The sequence below is a fragment of the Camarhynchus parvulus genome, chromosome 2 (genome assembly GCF_901933205.1).
Source record: "Camarhynchus parvulus chromosome 2, STF_HiC, whole genome shotgun sequence".
NCBI lineage: Eukaryota > Metazoa > Chordata > Aves > Passeriformes > Thraupidae > Camarhynchus > Camarhynchus parvulus.
In genome coordinates this window covers 117,659,479-117,687,386 of record NC_044572.1, presented here as the reverse complement: position 1 = coordinate 117,687,386, position 27,908 = coordinate 117,659,479, and the positions used below count along the sequence as shown (strand labels likewise).

Genomic DNA, 27,908 nt, shown 5'->3' with positions numbered 1-27,908 from the left:
GTATCCAAGTTAAACAATCATCAGCTGTTTCATGCAAATATGTTATTACAGTATGTTTCTCAGGAAATTAATATGAATGAGTATACATGCTGTTTCATTTAAGCAGATGATTGCAGCCTCCCCTGTGGATCTTAATCCTGCACAGTTAGCACAATATTTGCTTGTCAGCTGGTTGCTTAATTTGGTCTGTTGGTTTAAGTGTTTATTGGTCTTGTTACTTATTTTATTTTCTGCCCCAAATCACTGCCCTCTTTCTCTTCTTTTGCACATGACTGGATGACACTTGATGAAAGCAAGACACCATTCATTACCATACACAGTTCATTTTTCTTTTTTGAGACAGAGACATGCACTGAAGCAATTGGTTCCCATTTCTTGTGTTTAAGCTAGGTGGCCCTATAGCCAGTGTCTATGGGACATGGGAGGCCAGCTTTTATTGAAAAACTTTGTTCCTTAGCTGGAATGAAAACTGAAATTTTTGCAGGTACTAACATTCCCCTACCATATGTCTCTGAAGTGAAGCTGTGCAGAGGAAGACTGCTAGTAATATAGCATTGCTTTAGTCTGTAAAGTTTCCTGCTGGGTAAAGAAACCCTTTTTGCACCTGAAAAACATCTATGAAACTCAGATATTCCTTGCTTGAGAATTAGCATGTAAATTCAGCTTCCCAAGAAGTCATCTGTGCTATGCTGATAAATATAGGGCAATAACATACTTTGCCTCCTCAGCATTTCTGCCTACATTACCCAAACACCTATTTTTTGTCAAAAATTATAAATTAGCTAGCTCTTTCTTGTACTAGGAATGGCCTCAGTTTTCCTGCCTTAATAGCTAAAAGGCAGAAAATATATACATTGCTATCTAGACAATACGAATGGTGTTCTCTTCTGCTTGGATCAGCATCTGCTGTAATACAGAAAACCATAATGAAAGGCTCAAGAAGTTTTGTAAAGTTCCCTTTCCAGATGTACCCGCCAGTCTCAGGAAGAAGCCCAGCCTTATTTGTCTATCATGATTTTGTAGTGGTATTGAGTCACAGTTAAAACTCTTCATCCCAGTAACAGAGAGAGAAAAACATTAATGTTTTATTATTTCTTAACCTCTTGACTATCAGAATTTAGTGGAGAAAAGGGAATGAAGCAATTGATCTTTCATCACAAATTATATCTGATGGCATATTGGGAGTTGACAAGAGGCTTTCATACTGTAGATCTTTTCAGATGTGTCATTCAGCCTTAATGAACCTCTAAAGTGCAGCAACTATGGCAGCTTGTTCTCAAGAACTGTAATCCCTCCTTTACTATTAGGAATGAATGCCTGTAAGTAGGGATTTATTTTCTTTCCTATTTTTTTCTATAGGTATTTGATTTGTAGCATATCACTCCTTAAACTGTGTTTAAAATACTTGTAAATCCTTTGCAAACATGCTTTTATTAAATTCCATGGGAGAGCAGAGATCTGATTAAGGTTCACATTAGTCAGGAGAATAAAACAATAAAAAGGATTTTCCTGAAGGAAATGAGGAATTTACATAAATGCGGTTGATGCCATGTGACTTCATCAGGAAAGTTTCATGAGAGAGAACTGCTAATTCCATCAGCAAAGAGGTCATAGATGTGCTGCAGAATAGTTTCTTTGGATCCATCTGGTCTGTTCATAGATGACTAAAACTATGAATTAAATGGGAAAAAAGTCAATGAAAAAGCCAAAGAAATAAACCAAGAATTTAAGTCCCCATTGGCATCAGGAAGTATTGCCCTTCCCAGGGCCACGTAGCATATTCTGTGTTTCCAAAGCAGCTGTGTCATTCCTCATGCTGTTCCTGAAAAATATGAGGGGGTGATGAAGGGAAAAAAAGAAGTCATTGCATGTCAGTGCTGGCCAACAGCTGGTCACCCCTTTTGCTCAGACACAAGGCTGTCCCTGGGGATGTCAGCTGTCTGGCTTCTGCTCTGCTCACCACACTCATTCAGTCAGTTCATTTACCAGAGCTTGTGTTCTGCTCTTGGCAATGGCTTTCAACACAATTTTGTGTTTACACAGAATTCAAAAGATCTCACTAAGTCCTAGCTTTAAATTCCATTAGCCTAATTGCTAGGGGTAAATTGAAAGTTTGTCATGGTGGATATAAATTTCTACACTAATTTATACAAAATATATCTCGTCTTGCTGTTTGTTTAGAATTTTTTAAAATAAGGTAAAAAAAAAAGATTTAGAGGCATCATGGTTAGAAAATTAACCTTACCTGCATAAATCATCAGACTGCTGACATATGTCTGCAGGCAGCAAAACTTTCCTTAGCTGGATATAGATATGATTACTTGTTTCTTTCTCCTCAACAGCTCAACATAAAGAATGGCTGGGGACATCACCAGGGGATGGTCCTGAGTGTTTGGGGTGCATCTGCCATTTATCAACCATATTAGTACATGATTTGATAGATGTTGCTGGCTTTTAAATAGTGGGTAGGTTACTGAATTTCTACCCTAAGTTCAGTGGGTATTACATAGCATTTAAGGTAATAATTGGATTTCTTTAATGTGAAATGTAGCCAGAAAAGCTATAAAGCTAAAAAATTACCTTTGGTCTGTCGATATCTGAAGTAAAGCTAGATTTCCTATCTGTGCTTTGTTGAAGAATGCATAATGATTAACCAGCCTACAGAAGTGGGTGTTAGCAGATAGTTCTCAGGAATCCAGTGTATTCCCACAGCTTGCATGCACAAAAATTGAAAGGGCTTTGCCATAATGGTTTAACCATCTTTTAATAAAATACTGAAATTACCATGCTAAACTGCTAAACTGCTTGCTATGAGCTCTCTAGCAGCAGACTCAGCCACAGCTTGAAGCATTTCCCAACAATGTGTCAAGTGATCAATCTGTCACGGCACCAATAATTTCCTCTCCAGGGCAGGTTTGTCATCACACTGGAGAGGACAGAGTTGCTGAGCTAATCGAAGACAGTTTACAGTATGAATTCAAGACCATACCTCAGTGATATCCGCTCCTTTGAAATTCCATTACAGCTGTGTAACACATGCTTAGCTACTTATTTCATTAAAATCTGGTTTTTATATGTTGGTTGTACCAATCCTTCCAGAAATGTCTGATGGATCTTTATTAGCTACATCAGCTTCCTGGGCAATCATTACTTCTTTATTACTTTTTCATTATTTTCTTCTTAACGGCAATTTAGTACTTAGAAAGAAGTGAGTAATGGAAAAAATATTACTGTTGTGTGTATGATAAATTAAAAGCATCTATTTTCCTTTAAAAGATGCAGCAATTGTAGTACTCTTAGAGATTTATTCCTCTCTGTGCAAGCTCCAAAACAGGAGGTTAAATTTGGCTTGGAAGCATAGTAACTTCTCCTAAATTTTTTGGGCTGCCAAATTATAAGAGGGCTTTCAGAAACTTTTGTTCCTTAGGCATAAACCATTTGTCCAGTAAGGTCAACAGCAGGCAAGGCAAATGGACTAAGGTCCACAGCTGTGGGTACATCAGTGTTACTGCAGCAGTAGCCTGGAGTCTAACTGGAGCAAAAACTTTAATGCCATGTAGGATTGGAAGGCTTGGGACCTGTCAGCAGGGGTGAGAACCAAAACTGGAGGGCTGAGACAGAAAGAAGGATCAGTGGCTAACCAAGGGGAGCAAATGTTGGCTGTAGAGAAAAGACTAAAAAAGAATAGGGGGTAAGGGAAAATTATTTCCAGAAACAGGTAAGGCACTTCAGAGTTCAGAATTTATTAGTAGTGCTTTCGTCTGAACTGGCAGTATTTAATGCTTACCTATGTATGCATTAAGGATTCTTGCAGCAAAGGTGAGTCCTGCCAGGGCTGTAGCTGCAGTTCACCAAAGGCAGGACCTGGTGCCTGAGAACAGCAGCACCTTGGGAGCCTTCCTCGAACAGTGAGCCAGGAAGGGCACACTCAGCAGTGCTGTTTCTAGTTGGCCAAATATCTTCTCACTAGACTCAGAACTTTCAGCAAAGGAGGAGAGCTCACAAGATACTTAAGGGTCAAAACTCTCAATGTCAAGGGAAATTCTACTGTTTAAAATTCCCAGATAATATAGAAACTGTAGATAAAGAAATTGTTTAAAGGGCATTCTGGCTAGTGGATGGAACTGTAGAAATAAAGATATGCATGACTGCCAAGGCCTCTTTGAAGGGAAGTACTGGTTATCAACAGTATCAATTAAAAACTCAAAATGTAGGAAACTGCCAGAATTCACATTGGCCACTTAAAGTTATTTCATTCTTCTTGTGTATGACTGATATTTTAGTTACATGATCATCCCATTTTCTCTGGTCTCCAGCATCCCATAGGCCATGACAGATTGTAGTCATTGAAGGGTCATTCAGTTTCTTGTTTCCTGTTTGCAAAATTATGTCCATTGAGATCATAAATCATAGAATGGCTTGGGTTGGAAGGGACCTTAAAGGTCATCTAGTTCCAGCCCCCCCTGCCATGGGCAGGGACAACTTTCACCTGAACAGATTGTTCAGAGCCTCATCCAACATGGCCTTGGACGCTTCCAAGGATGAGGCATCCAAAGCTTCTCTGGACAATCAGTTCTTGTGCTCCTCACAGCAAAGAATTTCTTGCTTGTATCTTACCTAAACTTACTCTATTTCAGCTTCTGTTAAAGAAAGTGAATAAAGTCAGCTACTATTATCTAGAACCTTCTGAGCATGTATAAGCAGCTATTTACTTCACAAAATTTATTTAAGTTTCGATGGGTAAAGCAAAAGGCACGCCCCAATATGAAGATCACGTCTTTTCTCAAGTCAGCTCCCCTCTTGAATGCATGAAACAATGAACTTTTCAAAGTCCATTAAAGGTTTAAACATGAAAAAACAATGTATTTTACCTAATCTCATCCACGGAAACAGACCAGTCATTTTGGAAAAAGATTTTTGTTGTTGTTCTGAGGCAGATGTTCAGTATGGAAGATGTCAGCCTGAATTCTAACTTAGAAGGAGTGAACAAAACATTTGGATGTAAATGGAAGGTCAAGCTGACACTGAACTGTAAAGAGCAAATCATTTCTATGGAAGTGCATAATCCAGCAGCAAGTTTAGAAGCAGAGCTCCAGCTAACCCAACATTATCCAGGTGCTGAAAAAGAGCACAATTACAGTAGCTATCTGAACCTAATTACTGTCCCATTGTACTGCTGCAAGGAGTCTTAAAGTGCCAATTCAATTTTCTGTTATTGGCAGTGATAAACTCATACGAGTTGTTCCTGAGAGCGAGAGGGAAACACAGATCCTGAGGGCTGCATTCAACAGGCTTAAGGTGAGTTTAATTATTTTCATCTTCTTTTTCTGATCTTTTTTGAAGACTGTTGTAGGCTTACTGACTTGCCTTTTATTTGACACTTCAAATTATTTTATTATTTGGAAAGAAGTCTTTGCCCAATAAATTCCTAATTTACCAATAAAATAGCCTAAGTATTAGATTCATCATGCCTGACAAATTTAACAACACTTACTTCCTTAAAGTGATACAGGTGCCATACTTGTAAATTTGCTTTCTTTGCTCTTCCACTTCTTGCTAGCATACATAGTCGTTTCATTATCTGCTCAATTGTTATTTAAAACACTGAGTTAGTTCAAGTTGTGAACACACAGAGGAATATGAAAAAGGCTTCAGTTTGAGAATCTCTCTGGCAGAATCATTTTCTAGAGGCAGAGTGGCTAGGACAGGGAGCCAAAGTCTTTCTTACCTGGCCTTTCTCTGCAGATATAAATGAAAAGCAGCAGTGCCACTGCAGCAGTGCAGCTCAAGAGCACTCTGCAGCATGCTGCTTTGCTGGCACAGCTTACAGAGGCAGAGGCAGCATTTCCACAGCAGTCTGTCTGTCCCAGAGCATGGGGACTACCTGTAAGCCAGGTCTATAGTCCTGAAAAATGGACTGTACCATGCACATGCACTGCCCCCAGGCACTGTGGGAAAGGGATAAACTTCATTAATAGTCACCAAAACAGCCTAACCTGAGCAGAGTCAGGGGAGTAACAATTGGATCAATATGTTGAGTGCCGCAGCATTTGGAGCATGTGCAAAAGCTTTGGGCTACTCACTGCCTTCAGCAAACTATGAGGCAGTCTGTGATGTAATTCTGCCTCTGTTGTTGAAACTTACATAAATGATTGTGCTCTCAGTGAGGAACAAATGAAGGTGCATATAATTTTCTAGTCCAATAGTTAACAGCTGGGATAAAAGTAAATCCAGTCTCTGTCTGCATACCAAATAAAACAAAACTAAGGCATCAGGAGAGATCTTACACCCTCTTCCATCTTTCAATTATGATGAAGCTATCTTGCTAGTGCATTTTAAAGAAAGAGGCCTGAGCTATCTTAGGTACTTTAGCCCAGGAGAAGGCTTACTGCTGTGAATAGTCCAGCAGTCAAGACACTGACACCTTACTAGCTTTAAGTAGGAAAGCTGAGGCTGTCTTCATCACATCTGCATTTCTTAACGCTGTGTTTGGTTAGTTCCCCTTTAAAGATGCTGTGCTTTGTAACCCCCGTTCCCAAGACATCCAGCCTGTGCACATGTTGAATGAAAAATTTCAGTGTTCAACAGAGGCAGTGTCATGATGCCATGGATTAGACACTTTGCACTGTAATGCCCAACTCTCCTAAAGAATATTGTCTCATATTTGTTTCTGCGTTGCTTATTAAGGACCTGACCTTCACCTGTGAATGTTACTGTAACACCCCAAAAAGGATACTTGTTTTACTCCCAGTTAGGAAAAAAACCTAACCATGAACCTGAGCAATACATGTGGAAGCTGGTTTTTGCATTAATTTCTCCCCCCTGGATGTTGGAACATAAGGAGGGAGCACATGTGTTTTTTTCCTTTCTCCTCATGTTGTAAAGCCTGCGAAGCAAAGGGGTTGCTCACCTTCCTGTAACTGTTTCTCATTACAGAGCTCCCTTAGGCTCCCAGAAAGAGATTCCTTCAAATCAAAGTGGGAGCAGTAGAAACTTGAATAAATAATTGCATACTGTAACTCTGAGAGCAGGATAATAAAATTTTGGCAAACTTCAGCAGAATCTGACTAGTTAATTAGAAAATGATTGATTCTGATGAGAAACTAAGCAGAGGAGGTTGAGAGGATGACTCAAAAAAGAGAGAGTGTAGTGACACCCAGTTTCATGAGCACAGGCTGGGTTTGGCTGCCTGTCAGGTCCTAGGGCTCTTCCATCTGCAGCTGCTTCACTGCCCATCTGCACGGGGTGGAAGAGACACCCGAGTGGGTAACAAGTAATAGATATGTCTAACATTAATTTATCATATTTCCACCCTGCAAAAAAACCTCAAATTACTCCCTCATGAAGAAGTGGATCAATAATGACACTCCTCAGAACTGCCCAGTCCTTACAATAGCAGCAGAAGTCACTTGTGGCTGCGAGCCATCAGGCAGCCCCACTGGAGAACCATGTATTTGGAGTTGTGCAATTTTGAAGTCTCCATGTCAATTCTCCCCATCCTTCTCTCACCCCCAGACTTCCAGGCTGAAATTCAATGTACAGTGGATTTATGTTCTGTTTTTTAAATACAAGCCTTTAAACACAATGTTGATTATATGCTCTGGAGAAAATGGAAGACAATGCACATAAAACCCCCAAACCCTCAGTAGTGCAAAATAAGCTTCAAACAAACCCCAGATATAGTTCTGTTGCCATCTTACCACAATATGCCTGACAAACAACAGAAATATGAGCAGGAGTGTCAACAGAGATGGATGAATTGCTATAATTACAAAGACTGCACTTTGGATTTTTTTGGTATTGAGTCAGAAAACCAGAACTAGTTTAAAGACACATCTCCTTTGAATCTATTTTGGTTTGAGCAGTAAATTAATACCAACCTGTTACATTACTCACATATTCTGTTCCTCAAGGGGGAAATAAAGATGGAATCGAGATCTTTTCAAGATACTACAGTTTTGTAATGTTACTCAGTGTTGTGCAAAATTCAGTTTTCAACCTGAGTTATGATGTGACCTGATAGTATTCTCTACCACTGTCAGTATTATAAGAATAAGAAAAGTCAATAAATATAAAACTTATATCATTTTTGTTGTTGAATTGAGAAGAATACATGCACTTGGTTTTCAGACGTTTCTCTACCCTGTAAAGTTGATCTATTAGAGATGAGGTATATTTCAGAGGGCCAAAAGTTACATTCTCTAGGAATGTCAGGATTAGCCTCAATTAGTAAAACAGGAATTGCAGTGCAAAAGTCATTTGGGGAGCCCAGTTTACCCCTGGTGTGATCCATGCACAACAAAATATTTTGAATAAATTCCCAGGACAGTGCAAGCACAGAATAGGTTCTGCACAAATGGATTGTATGCCTGTTGCAGGATTTCCTTGCACAGAACTGACCTTCTGTGGTAATAAGGCAAAGGGAACATAATCCCTCCTGTCCCAGGCTTCCTCCTTGCTGTGTCTGGTGGAGGGAGATTTTCTACAGACTTGTGGTGTTCTGTGCTCATTCCAGCCATCCTTTAAATTTACACTTGTATGGCAGAGTGATTTAGCCTTTTATTCTGGCATACATCTCATAATCCAAAGAATTATAAGAAAAACTCCTTTCTGTTCAGTTCAAATGACCCTGTCCTTCTGGAGGACATTATCACAAAGAAGCTTGAAAAAAATGATCCTGATGATCCTATTGCAAAGGCAATGCATTTTGGTGTCAGGCAGAGAATAAAGCAAATGCAAAGATACCCCTCCTTATTGTCTTCTCATTTGGACAAAGGGAAAAGAACCAAGAAGACAATAAACCAGCAGTTAAAGAACAGCAATGTGTCATAAATAAAATTTCACTAATTGTATCTGCCAGCTTCTTAATTACTGCCCCTACACTGATTTTTCCTGAGTAGATTTTGTCATTTACAGTCTGCTCTAACACCAGGGCAGTGGGGAAGGAAGTGGTGAGAGCTCTGCCTTTTGCCATGCTGAAGCCAATGCCACAGAGGTCAGCAAGGTCCATCCCTTTTGGGAAAAGCACCAGACACCAAAGGAATACTTTCCTGAATGTGCATTTACAGAAACCTACACTGAGACACCCTTGAAGGATCATCTGGGAACTGGCTTTATGTCTCAATGTATTTGAAGTATCTTAGCATATGTCCCCAGTGATTAACTTGGACAGTAACAGTTGACCTAAAGCATAACCCCCAAAATTCATACAAGAATTTCAAGGACTACTGAGGGTTTTTAGTCCTCATGGAAACCTCTCGATGTCAAACAGGACTGCTCTTCTACCAATACCTGAGCTGCAAAGTTAATTCACACATTTTTACAGAAGTTGTAGTCCCTGAGAACATCTGAAAGCTAGCATCTGGAGCTCTTCAGGAGGGATATTTGCCTCCCTTTTTTAAGGGAAAAAATAAAAAGAGTCCATATAATGTTTGGTGTAACAAATCCCTGAATTCTACCCAAATCGTCCAGGCTCAGCTACTGTATGAATGCCATTGCCTGTACTGAGTGAATAATGGATAATGAATGTTTCATTCCACACATTTTACTTTTGTTCATGAATTGCCCAGTGGCAAATCCCATTAGTCATAATCACTTGCTGAGTAATTTCCACAAATTAGTTTTGGTCTGTAGCTCCATTGCTCACAGTACTTTGTTATTAATCATTATTATAAATTGATTCCTTCATAGGCTGGTTCTGTTAACATTGAGGTGACAGAATATTGCTTTTTTTCCCCCTAGTAGGCTGAACATAGCGTGTAGATCTGCACTGCCAGTAAAAATAGCCAGCTGTACGGATAAAAATTTTTCTGCTGTGAGTTCTGTAAAATTGCCTGAACGTGAATGTATTCAACCAATAAACTCAGCTACAGTAAAGAATAAATATAGAAACCTAAATATAATGAATCAGATCAGCTTGGACCAGAAGGAGGGGGCTCTGGCCCAGACCATTCTTGTCTCAGCCAGGCTGAGCAGAGTTCCCTGTGCCTCCCTCACTATAGGACTACATCTCTCCAGAGCAAGTTCTCAGGAAACTCTTGTTCGTCATGCACTGCTGGGTATGCAGTTGTTTCTTGGGGCAGTATGTGTCTGAGGTCAGAAGAAATGAGCAGGTGGGGAACAGAGAGCCATGCCTTTTTTTGAGGCAGGAGATGGCAGTTTCTGGTTTTCACTGAGTGACAGAGGTTGTAGCAGCTGGCAGATGCCATCAGTATGTGTACAGCAGTATCTCTGGTCTCCAGCATGTTCCTACATCATTTCTTTGAGTCTCTGTGGGGAAGAAAAATAAGACTCTGGTGATTGTGCTTCCTACCAGCAGCACCACCCCACATCCTCAGAGACACATTTGGCACAGACCTTGTCCCAAAGCCCACTGGGGTAGATGTGACAGTGAATATGACAGGGGTAAATGATGCTGGCGCTCCTGCCTTGGCTTTCATGCGAGATGTATAGTATGCAGGTATCCTATACATGTATGGCAGGTATATAGCATAGCAGTGCTGAGAAACATTTTCATGGGGTTGTGATGGACTAAAATGCAGCAAATACTTTGACAATTCAAGTGCAAACTCAGGGAATTATTTCTTTTCCTAGCTGTACATCACTGCCCAGCTTTTATATTGGCTGCTGCTGTAATGCCATTGCAGGTACCAGTCTTGAATTCTACACTTTCTGTTGCGGTCTTCACTGTTATAAATAATTTCTCTTTTTATATATATGGTACAAATCTTTAATCCTGGCTTAGTGTTTAATACCAGAAATATCTTTTTGCAGGTTCACTGTTCCACTCTAATAATTTCGAGATTATTACAGTAAGCAACAAAGGAAAGACAAATACTTAGGATGATAGTACCGCAGTAACATGAATATAACTACCCATTCTCTGTCCCCCAGGAGTTCTCTTGTCCATCTGCTGTCCCTCTGCTTTTTACACCTCTCCAATGACTGCCTATTTTCTCCTGCTCTTTCTTGTTCAGAAGACAATTTGAGGAGCCTGTTGCTGATTTATGAGCCATTTCATGCTTTTAAGTCTGTTGGACCTGAATGACAGAAACAAATGTCACATTCCCAAGTGCTTTGCAAAGAAATGGGGATTTTCTTGGGTCCTCAGATGCAGCAGATTCTCTTTATCTGCTCTGGAATTTTCCATTGTAAGCATTATTTTTGAAGTAGCACTTCATTTGATCCTTGAGTGATAACTTCTACTCCATCAGTGGTCTACAAGCACTTTTTATCACATAACGCCTGACTTGGATCGGGACTGTTTGTATAGGTAGCAAAAAAACAACTGCTCTGTGAACATTCCTGGCATAATAGAGTTAGACCACTCTTTCTTCAGTAGTTTTTATAAAAGAAATTCCTGGGCACAGCCAGTCACTTCTTCAGCTTTGGGAGGAGCCAGCCTAGCAGGCCTTGAAGCCAGAACTCCATTCCCTTTTGTTTGTTTTCTAGCCCGTACGGCAGCTGCTTATCCATTGTAATCCCTGAATTCATCCTGTCATTGCAGTTCAGGGAATCAGAAAAAATGTCTCATAGAGGAAAAGGATCACTTGGCTATAAATCTGATAGTTTACACCTCCATAGGAAAATGCTTTAAAAGGCAACAGAGGACAAAAGCCTGTTTGAAAATGCTGTAAGAAAGCCTGTCAGCCCAAGTGGAAAGCCCAATTTGCAAAAGGAAAGAACTAGCTCAGCAAGCAGGGCTGCCTGCATTTTACTTTGCACCTACAGCAATTGATGCTTTAGATACTTTAGTTTTCAGTCTAGATTTTACCCTAGCTCATGTTAGGGTTCCAGTCAGATATTAGAATGTTTCAGATTCACAAAGAACAGCAGGTGACAACAGAGGGTATTCATTGATATATGAAAATACATGTTCGGAAACCACTTGCCAGGCTCAGAGGGAAAATGTTGTTGCAGAAAAGCTTTAGTGGGAAAATACAAGATAGAGCAGAATAGCCCAGGTAGTGAAAGTATTGTTCTCACAAGACACAGAAAGCATGGGCTTTCTGAGATAGAAGGAATCAGCTTCCTCTGAGGAAGCCTGAGCCTGAGCTCAACAAAGCCATCAGCACACCCTCAGTGGAAGCAGAATCAAATCCAGAGCTTACTATTCTATTTCCCAGGCAGTGCAGCAATAACTGCAATTTGAACCAAGCTATAAATAGCTTAACAATAAACAAAAGAAGGGTTTGGCCATTTTTTTTAATGAGTCTGTTAAAGACTTTTTCACATCTTTCAAATATACTTAGCCCAGTGGCATCTGTACTTGTAAGAACAGATATTCAGTTACTATATAATTGGGTATGAGTTTTATCTCAGTGACTCTCTTGAGGAATAGCCTACAGGTTCTTTTCAATGTAGAGCCCTGTGTAAAATTATACCAGTGTAAATAGAGTGGGAAGACCATTACTTCATTATAGTTCCACAAAGATTTGCAAAACTCAAAACTTCAGTCTGTGCATTGTTCATGTTCTGTTCCTGCCAGTGTTATGGTTGCTGCAATCCCATGAATCATTCCCGATTTATTGGCACAATTAGTCTTACCAGCCTCACTGAAAAGCAAATAAATACTGAAAAGTTAGAGCCAGTAAAATGTCTAGTGCACTCAATCAGAAACCTAAATTACTGTGCACTGGGACTGCCTTGTAAGTCCATTTAGAAAGCACAGGGAATTCCACACTGGATTGCCACTGGACCATTTTGCAGCACATAAAGGGTAGCTGAAGCTGATTGGCAATCAGAACTGTCAATTAAGTTCCTTAATTAGCAGGAGAACGTGAGGATGAAATCAGCCCTGGTCCTGAAAACATTTGCAAGGGTGAAGACATTTGAGAGGAGCAGCTCTGCACTTTCCAGGTGAACCACAGCACTGCTGTAATTATGCAGCAGTGTCAGAGTCAACAGGAGTCATTCCTGCATTTTCAGATGTTCCAACAGAAGACTAAAATTCTGTTGCACACTGTACACGTGTGTGTGAGGGGTGTTTGGGTGCATACATGTAAGTGGCTGTGTTTCCCATGTATTATGGGATAAAAACTCAGGGGATGATACCAGTAAGACTAAAGCATTTTCTACTTCTACTCTCTACCTTCTACAATTGGATTTATAATTGAAAACTTATCTATTGACTTTCATGACTGCTTAGGCTTTTTATGCATCTGTCCATGAGTACTTGGATATAAATGGGGAAACCCACATTTCCTGAAAGAGCCCATGAGCAAAGAGCACCCCTGTTTTCATGATTGGCTGCCTTTTCCCTTTTACAAGAGACTCAGAAATGCCAAGCCATTTCAACTGACAACATCATAACAATAATTATATTCTGAACTTTACAGTTGACAGCATTTCTTGAAGAAATCCATTCTTGGTGATGTCAAGGACAAGGCCATCTTTAGCAGATGTATTGCTGGACACAGTAGGAATAAAAACTGGAATTGCTAGGTAATAAAACGTATAACAAAATTACTGTCTTCATGGGGAATAGCACAGATACATCATAAACTATTTTCTCCAGATACTGAATGTACGTTATGGCAAAGTTATTGTAGTTATTTTCATGACAAACATCAGTCATCTCTTATGAATGATTCATAATTGCAGACCTGATGAGAGCACTAAGCATCTTCCTTTCAGGCTAAGTGGAAGAAGAAATTAAACATCTGCTTATGAAAAGGTAGTGAGGGACAACTGGAGGCTACTGCCCAAGAAAATGGGTTTAATTTCAAAGACCAGCCTAAACCCTTCAGGTTAAAGAAGCTGGGGATTTATTTCAGTGACTTGAATTTAAAAAAAAAGATGGTAGGATTTATGCAGCCATGAGAGTGTTTGTGGGGAAAACCAGTGAGACTCTTTTTTTCCCAGGCTTCCTTTCCATGGGCATGGAATGAGCTGGAGGAAAACTGAACTAGTGAATAAAAATGTTCTTGTTCTGTTTTCTGTCTTGGCAGAACAAAAGAGTTTTCGGTACACCATTTGTGATATGCGGGATTATTCTAACAAAGTGTTTGTATTCTTGGAAAATTATTTGCATAATTTTAACTTTGGAGGAAATTCTGAATCCTATTAGTTAAGCACCCAAATATATTTAAAATATTTGTCCTTTTGCTTTGTGCTGACTTTTCATCACTGTACTGACCAAAACCTAGAGGCATGAGTAATGAGTTCAGGGTTGCTGTATCTTGGAAGGTGTCCAGGTAAGAGCTGATAGATTTATTTGAGCTGTCTTTAACACCTCAGTTTAAAGAGAAACTGCCTACAAAGAAACTTGGTTTTCCTAAGAAAATATCGAACCACAGGGACTTTATTAGGACAAGTGAGGTTAAAAAAAGAACAGGCAGTTAAAAAAGACTACTTTTTATGTAGTTAAAGTTAATAATCTCCTACACTTTCTTTGTTAAATAAAGCAATAATATGTTTAAATGCTTTGGAAAAAGAGACCTGCCCGTGTGCTCTTGCACAATTTTTTCCTCATAGAAAGCAAGTCAGGATGCTCATGCCTCCAGTGAGATTCTGGGAAAGAGCATTCCCTGTGCATCTGGGGAGCCACCACTGTCCTTGAGAACACTCATGTGTACTCATGGTCACATTTGAGTGGCAGGTGCTGAGTAATTGGTCTCCTGGTCCCAACTCTGAACTTGCTGAAAAATCTTGCCTGGGCTCTGCTTATTATCCAGAGGCTTTAAACATCCCAACACCTTTTAAAGGCAGCCTGCTGCTTGAAAGACAAGAAAAGATGTGCAAATAAGAGTGTTCTGCAAAGGAAATGAGAATATTTAGGTTTGCAGACGTGCTCTAAAGCATATTGCTTTTCCTCTAGCCTCAAGATACCAGGTGAATTTTGAGGTTCAAATATTTGGCTGTACACTCAGGGAGTTTTGTAGGATTTCTGCATCAGTTTTTTCTGTAGCTGGAGAATCTTTCTCCCACCTAGTAAATCCTACAACCCATACAGCAAATAGAAATCTTTTGGCACTGACTGGTACTCCATAATACCGTATAAAGGCTCATGTTTAGTGTGTGGGGGTAACAATACCCCATCACAGAGAGGGTAGAGGATAGGACAGCAATTTATTTCACTGCCACTCACTAACCAGCAGAGCTCAGCATGGAAATCCATGTGAGAGGAATGATGCTGAAATAAGAGTGAAGACTTCAATAAGACCCTCAGTGTCCGTGGGAGATGCAATGATGAAGTGTCCTGAAGATGACAGTGAGTAGAGGATTGTTGCACTTGCTCAGTCCAAACATGCTTGCTCTGAAATCCATCTTCTGTTTGTCAGTTTTTATGTGCTTGTCACACCAAGGGCAAGCTGACAGCTGCAATATATGTAAGATGTCTGCTGGAGAGACATGTTCCTTGTTAAATGCTTTGTAAGGCAAAATCCAGCCAGTGACTGAAGTGGTATTCTGGACAGCACAGGTAACATCTCCCAGAGAATCACTGACTCCTTTGTTTACTTTGGAAAGGATGAGAAGTGGGAGTCAAAGGAGCCAAATTACCCAAACAGGGAACTGAGATGAAGCAGAATGATTTGCATTCTAAATATGGGATTTTTTTGTCTCACTTCCAGGACAATGCCAGGAGTGAAGTATTGCGTTTTCACCGAAAGAGGATAGTGGCAATATGCCACAGATTTCATTAGTTAAAAAAAGACTGCTTCTGCTTTTGATATTCACTTGCAGGCAGTAATGTGAGGGGACAATTAGAATACCTCAGAACTTAGAGTCTGGTGATGTTATAACTAACACTGTGAATATTGGTTGGTTTATCACCTCCATGGTGATGGAGAGTTTCACCAAAATAAATCCTGAGTAACTGTCAAGAACAAAGACATATTTCAGGTGTATATCAGTTGGGATTTGTTGGAGGTTTTTTTCTATTTCAGTTTTGTGCACTTAGATGTTGCAGTTGGCCAGGAGACACTTCAGTTGTTCTTAGCTTGTATGTAACAATTTGTTTTCATTTTTATGAAGATGGCTCAAGCTGAGCTGATTGATAGACTGTTACTCTAAGAGCAACAAAATTACCCTTTCTGATGTATATTTTTTAGGAGTAAATCTTAAAAGTCAAATACACATATGGCGTGGTCTTTTTAAAAGTCAAACACACATATTAACCATGTGTGAAACTACCCATGTTGAAATAGGGGGGAATTTCACTAGGTGCCTATAATTTATCAAAATATGAAAGCCAGATAAACTAACAAACATAGGATGTTAGTGCAGTGAGATGATCTTTATTTGTAAGCAGCATTTAGCACCATTTAATTCATGACTTTGGCTTCTACTGACCATCTGTCATAGCTGCTGTCAGCTTCACAAGCCTTGTGAACTTTGCCAGTCCTGTGTTAGACTTCAAAAGATGCTGCACCCAGCCACCAGAATGACTTGGATCCAGAGACCATATTGTGGCAGCATGAAACAAAGAGTGGTTTTGGCGAGAACAAGAGGCTGGCCCTGTTCTGCTCCTTCCAAAGTAGCAGGGATTTAATTGGATTAACTGAGCTGAGGTCAACAATGCTTGAAGAGGTAGCACCAGGTTCAGCATCAGATGCCCTCTTAGGACGCTCTTACTCAGGGCCATTTGAGAAATGATGATAACTAAACCTGTCTCCCTGTAATCTTCCTGTTGCAAGACTGTGCTCCACTTGTAAATGAGGTCCATAGCAAGACCAAGTAAATGCGTTTGATGTTTTCAAATAGCTTTTATGGCATAAAAGAAGTGAGAAGATTTTAAAGTATAAACTATAAAAATCTTTTAAGATACCTCGAAAGCAGTGGACACTCACGAGCTGTATCAACAGTTCATCAGTGCAGCCTGGCACAGCAACAAAACAGAAAAGACAAGACAAAAAAACAAAAGACATTTATCAAACATTAATCCTTTTTAGAGTCTCTTTAAGAAATGTGTGGACATGTAGTCAGCATCAATTTCCTTCCTTGTATTCAGCTTACAAATGTATTTTTAAGTCGTGTGGATATTGGCATGCCTCTTTGTCATGTTGATACAGAGATTATTGCTGAAACTCCCATTTTTTATCTCCTATGAATATCCAGAAGCTCTGGAAAGAGTTTTGTTGACTTGTGTTCTTTCCACTGTCCTCACACCGGCTGAGGAGGAACTGTGCTCACCTCTGTTGAAGAGTATGTGCTAGTACACTATTTTATTACAGGGTGCAGAACACTGAGTTTCAAATCCCTTTGAAAAAGGGATTTGCAAATTTTCTTGCTTTCTTGAAAATTCATGCCCTAAAATTTCCAAGTGTATTTCAGATGTGGCAACAAAAGGAAGTAAAAACGGACAAGAAACATCCCTTACGTATGTGCAGATACAGATAGTGCAATAACAATAGTCGTTCAGTAGCTATCATTTTTTACAAGATTGTAATAATTGGATTATCTTAGTCCTGTTATTTTGACATTTAGTATAAAATTATTGTGTATTCATTGTCTTGGTGACCTCTGATCAGCTTATTATCCAGAATAAAGCTCCAGAATAGCACATACCAGTGTTTTTTTCACAAAAAACACTGGTATGTGCTATGCTTTCTATATCTCTTTAGCATTTTTTGCTGCTTTAGTGAATGCAGAAAATGCCTTGCAAAATAAAAAAGACTCATGGATTGCGTAGGAGTTGGGAATGTATAGTAGTCTGAGGAGGTGCATGAAGCTGGAAGTAGCTTTTGTTTTGCTCTGTTTGAGGAGGCATATTCTGAAGACTGTTCTCTGTTCCCACTGGCAAATCTCCGAGGAGAGTTGTGGTAAGCTGGACACAATCAACCCTCAAAATTTGCTCTGTTAGCACAGGTGTTGGGCTGGACCAGCAATGCAGCTCTGTTGTCTCTACCATGCCTAGAGGGTTGGCCCTGCCTTCAAGCGTGCCTTCTCCTGGGCTTCCCCACCTACACTGAATGCATGTGAATTACAGGTTGGTTCCTGCACTACAGGTGGACTTGTGGCAGCCCAGCAGCCCCTTCCACATCGTCGAAGGCGCATTCGCTGACGTGCGAGTCCCGCAGAACGCGACGCGGAGCCTGCTGCCCTTCCTCCAGCAAGCAAACATCCAGTACACGTAAGCCCACGCTCCACTTCCCGTGTTCTCCAGAGAGCTGGCCTTGGGGCAGGTCTGCACCTACCACGCCAAGAGTGCTCAAAAATACCTTCCACATCACAGCAATTAGGCTGGCAGACGGGTCAGCATTGCCCAGAAAACAACCGCTTTAATGGCAGAGCAGCAAATCTCCCACAGGCAGCAGCTTTAATTAAATGTCCTCCTTTGGAGTCAAGCTGAAATGTTTTCAATGTATGTGAAATCACATCTGTTAAGAGAGGGTTGGTAATTACTAATTCTGCAGCCTGCTCTGCCTCTTTCTTTATTTAGCACAAGCAAGGTTTATTTACAAGTGAGCTGCAAATGCAGAGGTGAAACTTCTGCATCAATTATACAGGAACTACTTCTATTATTCTCCATTCCTAGTGACCAATGCAAGTCATACAGCACAAATGCAGTACATTTATTTTCACATATTATTTATAATGCTTCTTTAAAAAATTCGAGGTAATTTTAGAGTATACTTATCCTTTCATATTTATCCATATGATGTACTGGACAAGAGTAATGATCTTGTTTTAAAGCCTTCTCGATGTCATGCCTAAGCATCCAAATAACCAGCTCATGAGTTCTCAAACATTTGCTGAATAAAGACCTACATGAGGTTATTTATACTTATTTCTCAGTGATAAAAGGATGGTGTAAATCATAATGTAGATGTATTTATGTATACATATGTATAGTACTCATCAGAATCCCATTTTTATTCTAACAATGCTCTCTTCTTAGTTAGTTTTTCTAAAAATACAGAAACAAACACAAGGAAATTAAGTACACAAGCTCCATAGCTGCAGTTCAGAGGGACTTTCATGTGGGTTCAGTGCTGCTTTGGTTTTGTTTATGTTTAAAACTGAGATGGGGCTTTTTCTAATTGTTTTCCTGTGCTTATAAGAAATGTTCCCTAATTACTGTGACCCAGCAGTTGTATTCATGTCTGCTGCTGTTCCTGCTCACAGTAATCACCTTCAATGAAATGACAGAAGGACATTTTATATGTGTTATAAACACTCTCTGTACTTGAAGACCTCTGCTTGGGTTGCAGAGAAATGTCCAAGTACAAGATCTGCCAGAGCAAAATGTCTCTGCAGTTTACCTCAAAAAATATGCTGCAAACACTGGATTAATCTTCCACTGCGAAAATCTCTCTGACTTTTGGCACTTGGAAGGAAACTGAGCAGCATTTTACCAGGTCCAGACTTGTCCTTTGCTCTCCCTCTTATTCTCCTTGCTGCCTCTTTTGGATGGTCCCAGCCATTAGGAACAAATCCCTGCAAAGCATGTGCTTGTCCTGACAAGCCTCCTGAGATCTGTAACTCTACAAAAGCCAGTAGGATTCACCATGAGAGCAATAACAGCCATGGTCAGGGAGCAGCAGGAGCAGGCTGGCCAAGCACAGCCATGCCCACAGCACAGCTGGGGTGGGGACCACAGCCCTGAGCTGAAGAGCAGCTCCACAGCCAAGATTTTGCACAGTTCATTTTCACATAGCTGATTTTTGCTTTTTTTTTTCATTAATTATTTTTTCCACACACACCTAATGGAGTCAAATTTCTACATCCCTTTTGGAACTGGAAAAGTCTGAGCCAAACTCCAGGCAAAATTTCAGCTTGATGCAGTGATGCTTACCTGAATTATGACACATTTACAAAATCAGGAAGCGTTTCAGCATCCCTAATAGTGACCAGCCCTTGCCTATGAAACAGGCTTATCTCTCTTAGGGTTTGACTTCCTGACAAGATGGCCATGAAAACAAGCCAGGCATCAGATAAACTCTCTGCACCAAGTTGCCTCATTGTAAGTTTTTTTGGTAAAGAAGCCATTTATATTGCACTCAGACCTGAAGGACTTAAGGGACTTTGTGTTGTAGGCACACACAGTACATAGTCATTTAAAAGTAAAGAAAAATTATTAAATCTCATTTAGAGTACAGATGCATAAGCTAACAGAATGAGCTTGATTCTGGTAGGTGCTTATACTAATCAGAATTCTGAGAAGCACTCCAGCATTTTTTTTAAACTATTAGATGCCCTAATGGCTTGAATAAAATCACTCCTTTAATCAGCTTTACAGTACTGGTCTTACAGCATATATAGCTAGTCAAGTCAAGACTATAATCCTTCAGTTTGCTTAATGAATGTTGCTGATGTAGAACAATGAAATTCCTAATTATACAACTACTTCACTCATACATTGGAAGATGGGAATAACCTTTACTTTGATTCTATATGCAGATAGACCTATTACCTTTGAGGCATCTGCTGAAGAGCTGAGTTAGGAGCAGAGTAAATGCCATTTCTTTCCATCTATTTCCAATCACAGAAGCTAATGCCTATAAAAATGTAAAAGGTTGAATGTGACTCTCTTTTTACGGGAATGGTGAATTAGTGGCATGGTGATTACACATTGCCATGCTTTAGGAGAAGAGGGCATACAAGGATGACTCTCAGTTTTACAGTAATGTTGTTACAGAGGTCCATGACAGCATTCCCAGCTTCTGCTACTCTGGTGGGATGGATGCATGCTTCAGCTTCTTCATTATAATTATTTTTAGATGTTTTCTATATTATAATTTTGTATTTGTGTCATTTTTTATTTTTGCCGTAAAACAGAAAAGTTTCAGCTTACACAACTCTTTCTGCATTTTACTCTTAATGCAAAGAAACTCTCACTTTTTATGCAAGTACATTTAAATTTCACTTAGCATTTTTCGTATTTTTCCTGAGTTATTTTAACAAAACTGGCAAACAACGACAGCAGAGTAAATAATGTAAACAACAAAGCCCACTTTAGATTTTTTTGCTTGCTGTTCTTTCTTGTTTCAGACAGAATGATAATGCTACCAAGTTTTTAATTCTTTTGTTTTGCCTCTACAACTTGTAGATATATGTAACATTCCATGACACTCCCAAGAGAAAGTGTGTCCATGTTTTCCTAAGCTTACAAAGATTTTTGAAATGGTTTAAAATCAGTTTATGAAGATCCATGGTCACATCATATAATTGGATTATAGAAGACAGTAAATAGACAGTAAATGTTGCTCCATAAACAAATGAAAGTGTGTGCTTCTTCACATTGGCTACATTATTTACATCATTCTGGTTCAGTCATTTAACAAGCTTATTGTGTTTTTGAAGGCACTCTTACATTTCAAAGCAGCTGGAGTATTTATTTGGCAGCTTTTATTCAAGTGAGCCTGAAGCACTCTATTGTCAAAATGTAACAGATGAAGTAAAGTCAGGATGGTTTAACTTCTGCTATATTTCTCCTAAACGTGATTGTTGTTCTGATTTAGCTTGTGTGTTCTTCTCGTTTTTCAATAATACCACTATCTTTTTTTAGGATTCTCATATCAGACCTACAGCAAGCAATAGAAAACCAAACTGCAGGGAGGTCCCATAGGAGTCGAAGGTCCCTCCCTGGGTATAACTATGAAGTATACCACTCCCTGGAAGAGGTGAATTAAAATTCATATTGTGTCTCTTATCTACTACAATGTTGTGTTTAGTAAGGCTAAAGTTTCATTCTCCCTACAAGTTCTGGTTACCTGTCCATCATCAGGAATGTTCTAAGTGTTTCTTCTTCAAAAATAGGCACTTCCTTGGAAAAAAAAATCTATTTACTATTTGTATTCAAGGCTTATCGTTACATGTAACTGTCTTTTAGAGCATCTGAGTGTAGGTCTTTTACTCTGGTTAAATAAGAGACTTCAATGAGCGATTGGTCACACTAAGTAATTTAATTAAGCAATACAAGTAAATGCTTAGGTGTTTGCACAGGAGGTACGAATACATAAAAACACTTAGATGCAAACTGATTTATGAGGAATACCATCCTGGATGATGTCTGGGTAAATAATTCCTGTTGATTTTAGTGTGCTCACACACACAGTTTCAGTCTGCACCAAAACAAAGTCACTAGGCTGAGTGTGGAGAGTGCTGCACCACAGGATCTGGTGCCCACTAAACAAATACTGCAGGTAGCACTGAGTCCTGCATGGAAATCTGTTTGCCATTGTGTTCTGGCAGGAAGAAACATGGACCTTCTTTCTTCGTGCCATTAATATTTAGTGGTAATGGTGGATTAGCCACATCCCCATATTTTCAATGAAGAGCTTATGTATTCCAGTAATACCCAACAATGAAATGGAAAAAAAATCCCATGTGAAGGCTGCATCCAACCTCTGGCTGTAGAGCTATGAGTGCCAAATAAAAGTGTGGTTAAAGTGTGAAAACAAAAACAAACAAGACAAAAAAAAAATTACAGGAAAATCAAAAAATAGAGAGAGGACAGAAAGCTGAGCCAAATAAATATATTGCAGTTTCTCCCAATTAAATGCAAAGATTGAAGCAATGATCTTATTTTTGTGTTTGCAGATCGAGGACTGGATGCATTATCTGAATACAACTTATTCAGATCTTGTTTACATGTTCTCTGTTGGAAAATCCTATGAAGGGAGACCACTGTATGTACTCAAGGTAAAAGATTAAATAGTCATTAATGAGACTAAAATCTGGAATCAGGGACAGACACTTTAATTTATGTTACAGCATGTACACCAGAGACACAGCTTAACGGTTTCCTAAGGATGAGTTGCTAAAATCTAAGTATCTCTCTGAATGTCATCTTTAATGAAAAATGGGAAAAAAACTGGAAAATTATTAGCCAAATCCTATTTACCTGGATTGGACATGCATGGAGAAAGATAACAGAACAAATTCAATTACCAGGATTTGGATTTAAGAGGATTGGAAAGCTTTTTGTTTATAGACAACTAGGAGAGCAGTTATGCTGGAGAGGGATCCCAGAGGACTGTGGAGCCCTTCTCAGCATGTGCCACAAATGCTGCTTCTTTACCTACTGACAAAATTTCAGGGCTTTGTGTTCTCAACTCACATTATGAGGACCCCAAATTAGAGTGTGTCAGCAAGATGCAAAAAATCTCACTTTCAGTGTATTTTCTTTTTGTCTGCTATTGAAGAGTTCTGAAAATTTGATCCACTGTCATGCAATTCATGTAGTGTCATTGTTCCTCACCCTACTCCATGTATGATCATTCCTCATAAAAGAGGAACTTACAGATCTCACTTCTGCTACAGGTTTTTTTCCATAAGTCAGCCTCATGACATACCTGCCTTACATTATCTTGGCCATACCTTTTAAAACAGTAAATTTGTGCTTCCTTATATGAGAAATTTCAAAATGGTTTAGCCTCTCTCATATTCTATTATTTTCTCATTATTGTGTTTTCACTCGTGTGATGCAATCTATTGGTATTTTGTGAATATTCACACTTCAAGTTAGGTAAAAGATCACGGCCCTACAAGAAAGCTGTCTGGATAGACTGTGGGATTCATGCAAGAGAGTGGATTGGCCCAGCCTTTTGCCAGTGGTTTGTGAAAGAAGTAAGTGTTTAAAATTTACAGTCATATAGTTCTTTCTGTTAAGTAAACTTTGCATTTTTGCTGTAGCAAATCTAACACACTACTAATATGGATAGTAACTAGCTATTATACCTCTCTTTTTTAAAATTATTTGTGGAATACTTAAGTGCCTAATAAACAAAGCTGTTAGTGACAACCAGACACAGCTAGACACAGGATAAAAATATGCCAGACACATACTGGCAGAGTTGTGAAGTAGGATTTTATTCCAAGACCTAAAAGTGTGAAGATTTCAGTAATTTTGGTAATTGCCCAGGTAAATCAGTGCCAGTGTGTACTGCTTCAGATCAGTTCAGCAGTGTCTTTGTTTTAAGGACTTAGTTTAGAAAAGACATATCTGTTTTGTGTAATTCCATAGGAATAGAAAGCTAAAGTCACAGAATCACAAAATAGAATCACAGAATTGTTTAGGTTTGAAAAGACCTTAAAGATCATCAAGTCCAATTGTTAACCAAACACTGCCAAGTCCACCACTGAGCTGTCACCCCAAGTGCCACATCTGCACATCTTTTATATACCCCCAGGGAGGGTGACAAGCATTTCACTGGACAGCCTGTTCCAGTATTTGACAATGCTGCCATTGAAGAAATTTTTCCCAGTATCCAAGCCTCCCCTGGCTCAACTTCAGGCCATTTTCTCTTGTCCTATCACTTGTTACTTGAGACGAGAGGCTGGCTCCCACCTGGCTACAGCCTCCTCTCAGGTAGTTGTAGAAAGCAATAAGGACCCTCCTGAGCCTCTTTTTCTCTAAAGACCCTCAGATCCCTCAGCTGCTCCTGATCACATTTGTTCTCCAGACCTTCACCAGCTTCAGTTTCCTTCTCTGGACCCACTCCAGAACCTCAATGCCTTTTTTGTTGTGAGGGGCCCAAACTGAACACAGGATTCAAGGTGTGGCCTCCCCACTGCCGAGTACAGGGAAACAATCACTGCCCTGGTCCTGCTGGCCACGCCATTGCTGATACAGGCCAGGTGTCATTGGCCTTCTTGGCCACCTGGGCTGACACTGGCTCATGTTCAGCTGCTGTCAAACAGCACCCCCAGCTCTTTTTCCAGTGGGCATCTTTCCAACCAATCTTCCCTCAGCTGGTAGCACTGCACGGGGTCTCTGTGACTCAAGTGCAGGATCTGGCACTTGGCCTTTCTGAACAGTGGGTCTCAATCTGTCAAGCATTCATCTACCATGTTTCCATGATGGCAACTGTTATAGTTTTTCTGCTGTGCAATGGCTTCCAGTTCCTGCTTGTTGCCCATCCTGTTTGTTGTGTATTGGTATAGATGTGCTCCAGCTGGGCTGCTGATCCGAGTGCCCTCTGCAAGGAAGAAGCCCTAATTCCTACATGACTGGTTTTAGGCACTTCTGTGGTTTCTAACACATCAATACCCTTCTGTCTTTGCTGCCACATGGATTTCCATCCCCAGCCTCCACTGTGATGGCAGACTGAAGGACCCGTTAGAGCAACATCCCTCAAACATCCGTGTGGTACCCCCAAGTTTATCAAGCCTAGTTTTAACCTCTTCCACCTTCAAATCCAGTTTAAAGCTCTTTCAATGAGACCTCTTAATTTAAGGTCAAAGGTTGTTTTTTCCACTTTGAGACAGGTACACCCTGTCTCACTGGCAAGCCTGCTGTTGTGTAAATCAAAGCATGGTCAAAACACCCAAAATTCTGCCAGTGACACCAGTCTTAGAGCCAGGGATTGATCTGCTGGCTGTTCTTCTTCATAGATGGGTTTCACCTGAAATTATGAATTTCATATTATCTGAAAAGCAAGTGATTCCAATGTTTCTTTGATTCTTTCTTACTGAGTTTATTCTCCCTTTATTTTTGATGTTTAGTGTTTAGTCTCCATCCTTATCCATTTGCAGTTTTCAAATGAGAGGTGAAATCAAATGGAATTGGAATTTTGCTTCCAAATTGTCTGGTTCTGTTTTGGTTCTGGTTTGTTGGTTTTTTTGGGTTTTTGTTTGTTTGTTTGGTTTGTTTGTTTTGTTTTGTTTTTCATTTGTTTGTTTTTGTTGGTTTGGTTTTTTCTTTAATATCAGCACTTAAACTCTTCTAATTTGGGATTCATTACAGATGCATTATATGTTTACAGGGTTTTGCCATTTCCCCTAGCCAACAAACTTTTGCTCAAGATGAGACATCAGCTGCACAATGGAGACTACCTTGCAATGTAATTGGCAGAAGTCAAAAATGACTTAAAAATATCCCTACGGGTGTGCTTTGAGTACTTTGCATGCCATGGTTTTGCACAAAATAAGGGTTGCAATACACTTTTACAAGCTTCTTCCTATAAACACACGATTTTCTCACTTTTCTTCCCACCCGTCTCTGTGTAATTCTACAATATATTAATACCTCCTCTGATTTTTTTAAGAGTAAATGTCTGCATCATCAACACCCTAATGCTGAGATGGTCATAAAAGCATGTGTGGCCTTCCCTTGGGAATCCCAACAGTGCATAGGAAAAGTACAGAAATAATGAGGCCACTACAGTTTGATGAGCCTGTCACCAAAAATAGGCTAAATGAGATTCAGGAGCTGGTCTCTAAATTTTGGTGTGCAGCAATTGTATGTCATCTTGTAAAGACTTCTGTTAATGTGAAGATGAACTAACTTGCAATTTCTGAGCAGCCTGCCTACCCAGGAGAACATGCTGCAGTAAGGAGGGAAGCTGGGGCAGAAAGGCACTAGTGGGAAGCCTATTGTTCAAACTCCTCTTTCTTACCAAAGCTTTCCCATAAAGCAGTACAATGTTGGCAGTAGGGTAAAAAATCACAAGACTTCTCTGCAGACCTTATAGCACAATATAGGCTATGAGTATGTATATAAAAACCTTCTGCTGTTATTTGAGATCTTCAGAGAGTAGCTTGTAAGGCTGCTTCTCTGATTATGTAAAAACATTTTCCTGGATTAAAAGTAGTCTCCACAGAGCTCCTTCAGACTACAAGAATGTACCACCTTTGTCTGCCCATCCCTTCTCAGAGCAGTATTTCAATCCAGCATTAGAGCAAAAAGCATCAGGAAGAGAATACATTGTGCTCATATGTCCATCATCATATTAAAACCACTCGCTAAGGAGGAGAGAGAAGATGATTAGATTGCTTGGTTTAGGATATTACTTTTCTCACTGTATGAATTAGAAATTTTTAGTAAGAACTCTGGGAAAACTGAAGGTCTTTCTGTGCTTCAAACTTTGCAATTCTCTTTTGCTGGCAAACTCCTCCCTTAAGCACCTCTGCAGCCTGGCAGCCCAGTTTTCCATCCTCCCTGGTACTTTCGGGCAGTTCTGAGAAAGGGCTGTCAGCTTGGAAACAGATTTTTCCTGGCATGTTTGTTCACTCTAAGGAGTAGCACCACAAGTCCATTGATTTAAGGCAAGCAAGAAGTAGTGCTGGATTTACATGCTGTTGGCTTCTTTTCTAACAGGAACAGCATACATGCATTCCTTTACTATGCAGGCAGCCTGAAATGTCTTAGCAAGCTTTCACTTCACCCTGTGATCTCTGACACTTATTTTATTGAAGTATACCCATGTTCCTGTACAAGAAGGCTTTTCAGGCAGTTTATCTTAGGAAGAAAACCCTCTATGCATGAATGTCACTTAACATTCAGGACTCAGACTGGGTGCCTCAAACTTCACCAAGCACGCCAATTCAATTTGGGAACTCTCAGTATCTGGTCTGCACCTCTAGAAGTGGCAGTTTCTGGGTGACAGTGGATTTGCTGCAAGCAACAGGAGAGCACCTCCAAAGGGTGGAGGTGCCACTGAGCAGCTGCTCATGTGTTTTTCCTGGGCATGGCAGCAGCTCCCTGCTGTCTACAGAGAATCTGGAATTGTTCAGCTAAACTGGACCTGGCTCCCACCTACTTAGAAATGCAAAACAGACTAAAGCAGATCAGATTTGGGAAGTGAGGAGGTAAGGCAGGAGCATGGGAAGGCAAGAGGCTGCCCGCTGTGCAGACTTGTTCTGTATTTGGGCAATTACAATAATTTGAGAAAAAGAAAATAATAACTAGAGAAAAATATAGAGAAGTTACATATTTAAAAGAGAAAGAGAATGCACAGGATATTATGTGATAATATATTTCAAAGTACAAAAACAACCTACTCACATTTTGAAACAAACAAAAGGACAGCAAAGACAATGGTTTGGGGAGTTGTGGGTTTTGTTTAGTTTTCTGTGTGTTGTTTTGGGGTTTTTTCCCCTTTATAATCTACTCCAGAATGAGCTCTAGCCTTGGCTCTGTGTTCCATAGGCCTGATGTTAATAACAGCATCACTGTTTGTTTCTGTGGAAGGCGCCCCTAAAAGTCTGTAGTGTCTCAGCTAAAGATAATCAGATGTTCT

The 27,908-nt window shown here is 39.8% G+C and overlaps 1 protein-coding gene across 1 annotated transcript in view; it reads left to right on the top strand.

Moving 5' to 3' along the window:
* Nucleotides 1-27,908, top strand: part of CPA6 (carboxypeptidase A6) — an 81,680-nt gene that overhangs the window by 31,175 nt on the left and 22,597 nt on the right. Inside the window, exons 2-6 of the mRNA XM_030943219.1 lie at nucleotides 5,223-5,298; nucleotides 17,949-18,073; nucleotides 21,452-21,566; nucleotides 22,486-22,587; nucleotides 23,410-23,514. Coding sequence (XP_030799079.1) covers nucleotides 5,223-5,298; nucleotides 17,949-18,073; nucleotides 21,452-21,566; nucleotides 22,486-22,587; nucleotides 23,410-23,514 — 523 coding nt within the window. The remainder of the gene's footprint in view (nucleotides 1-5,222; nucleotides 5,299-17,948; nucleotides 18,074-21,451; nucleotides 21,567-22,485; nucleotides 22,588-23,409; nucleotides 23,515-27,908) is intronic.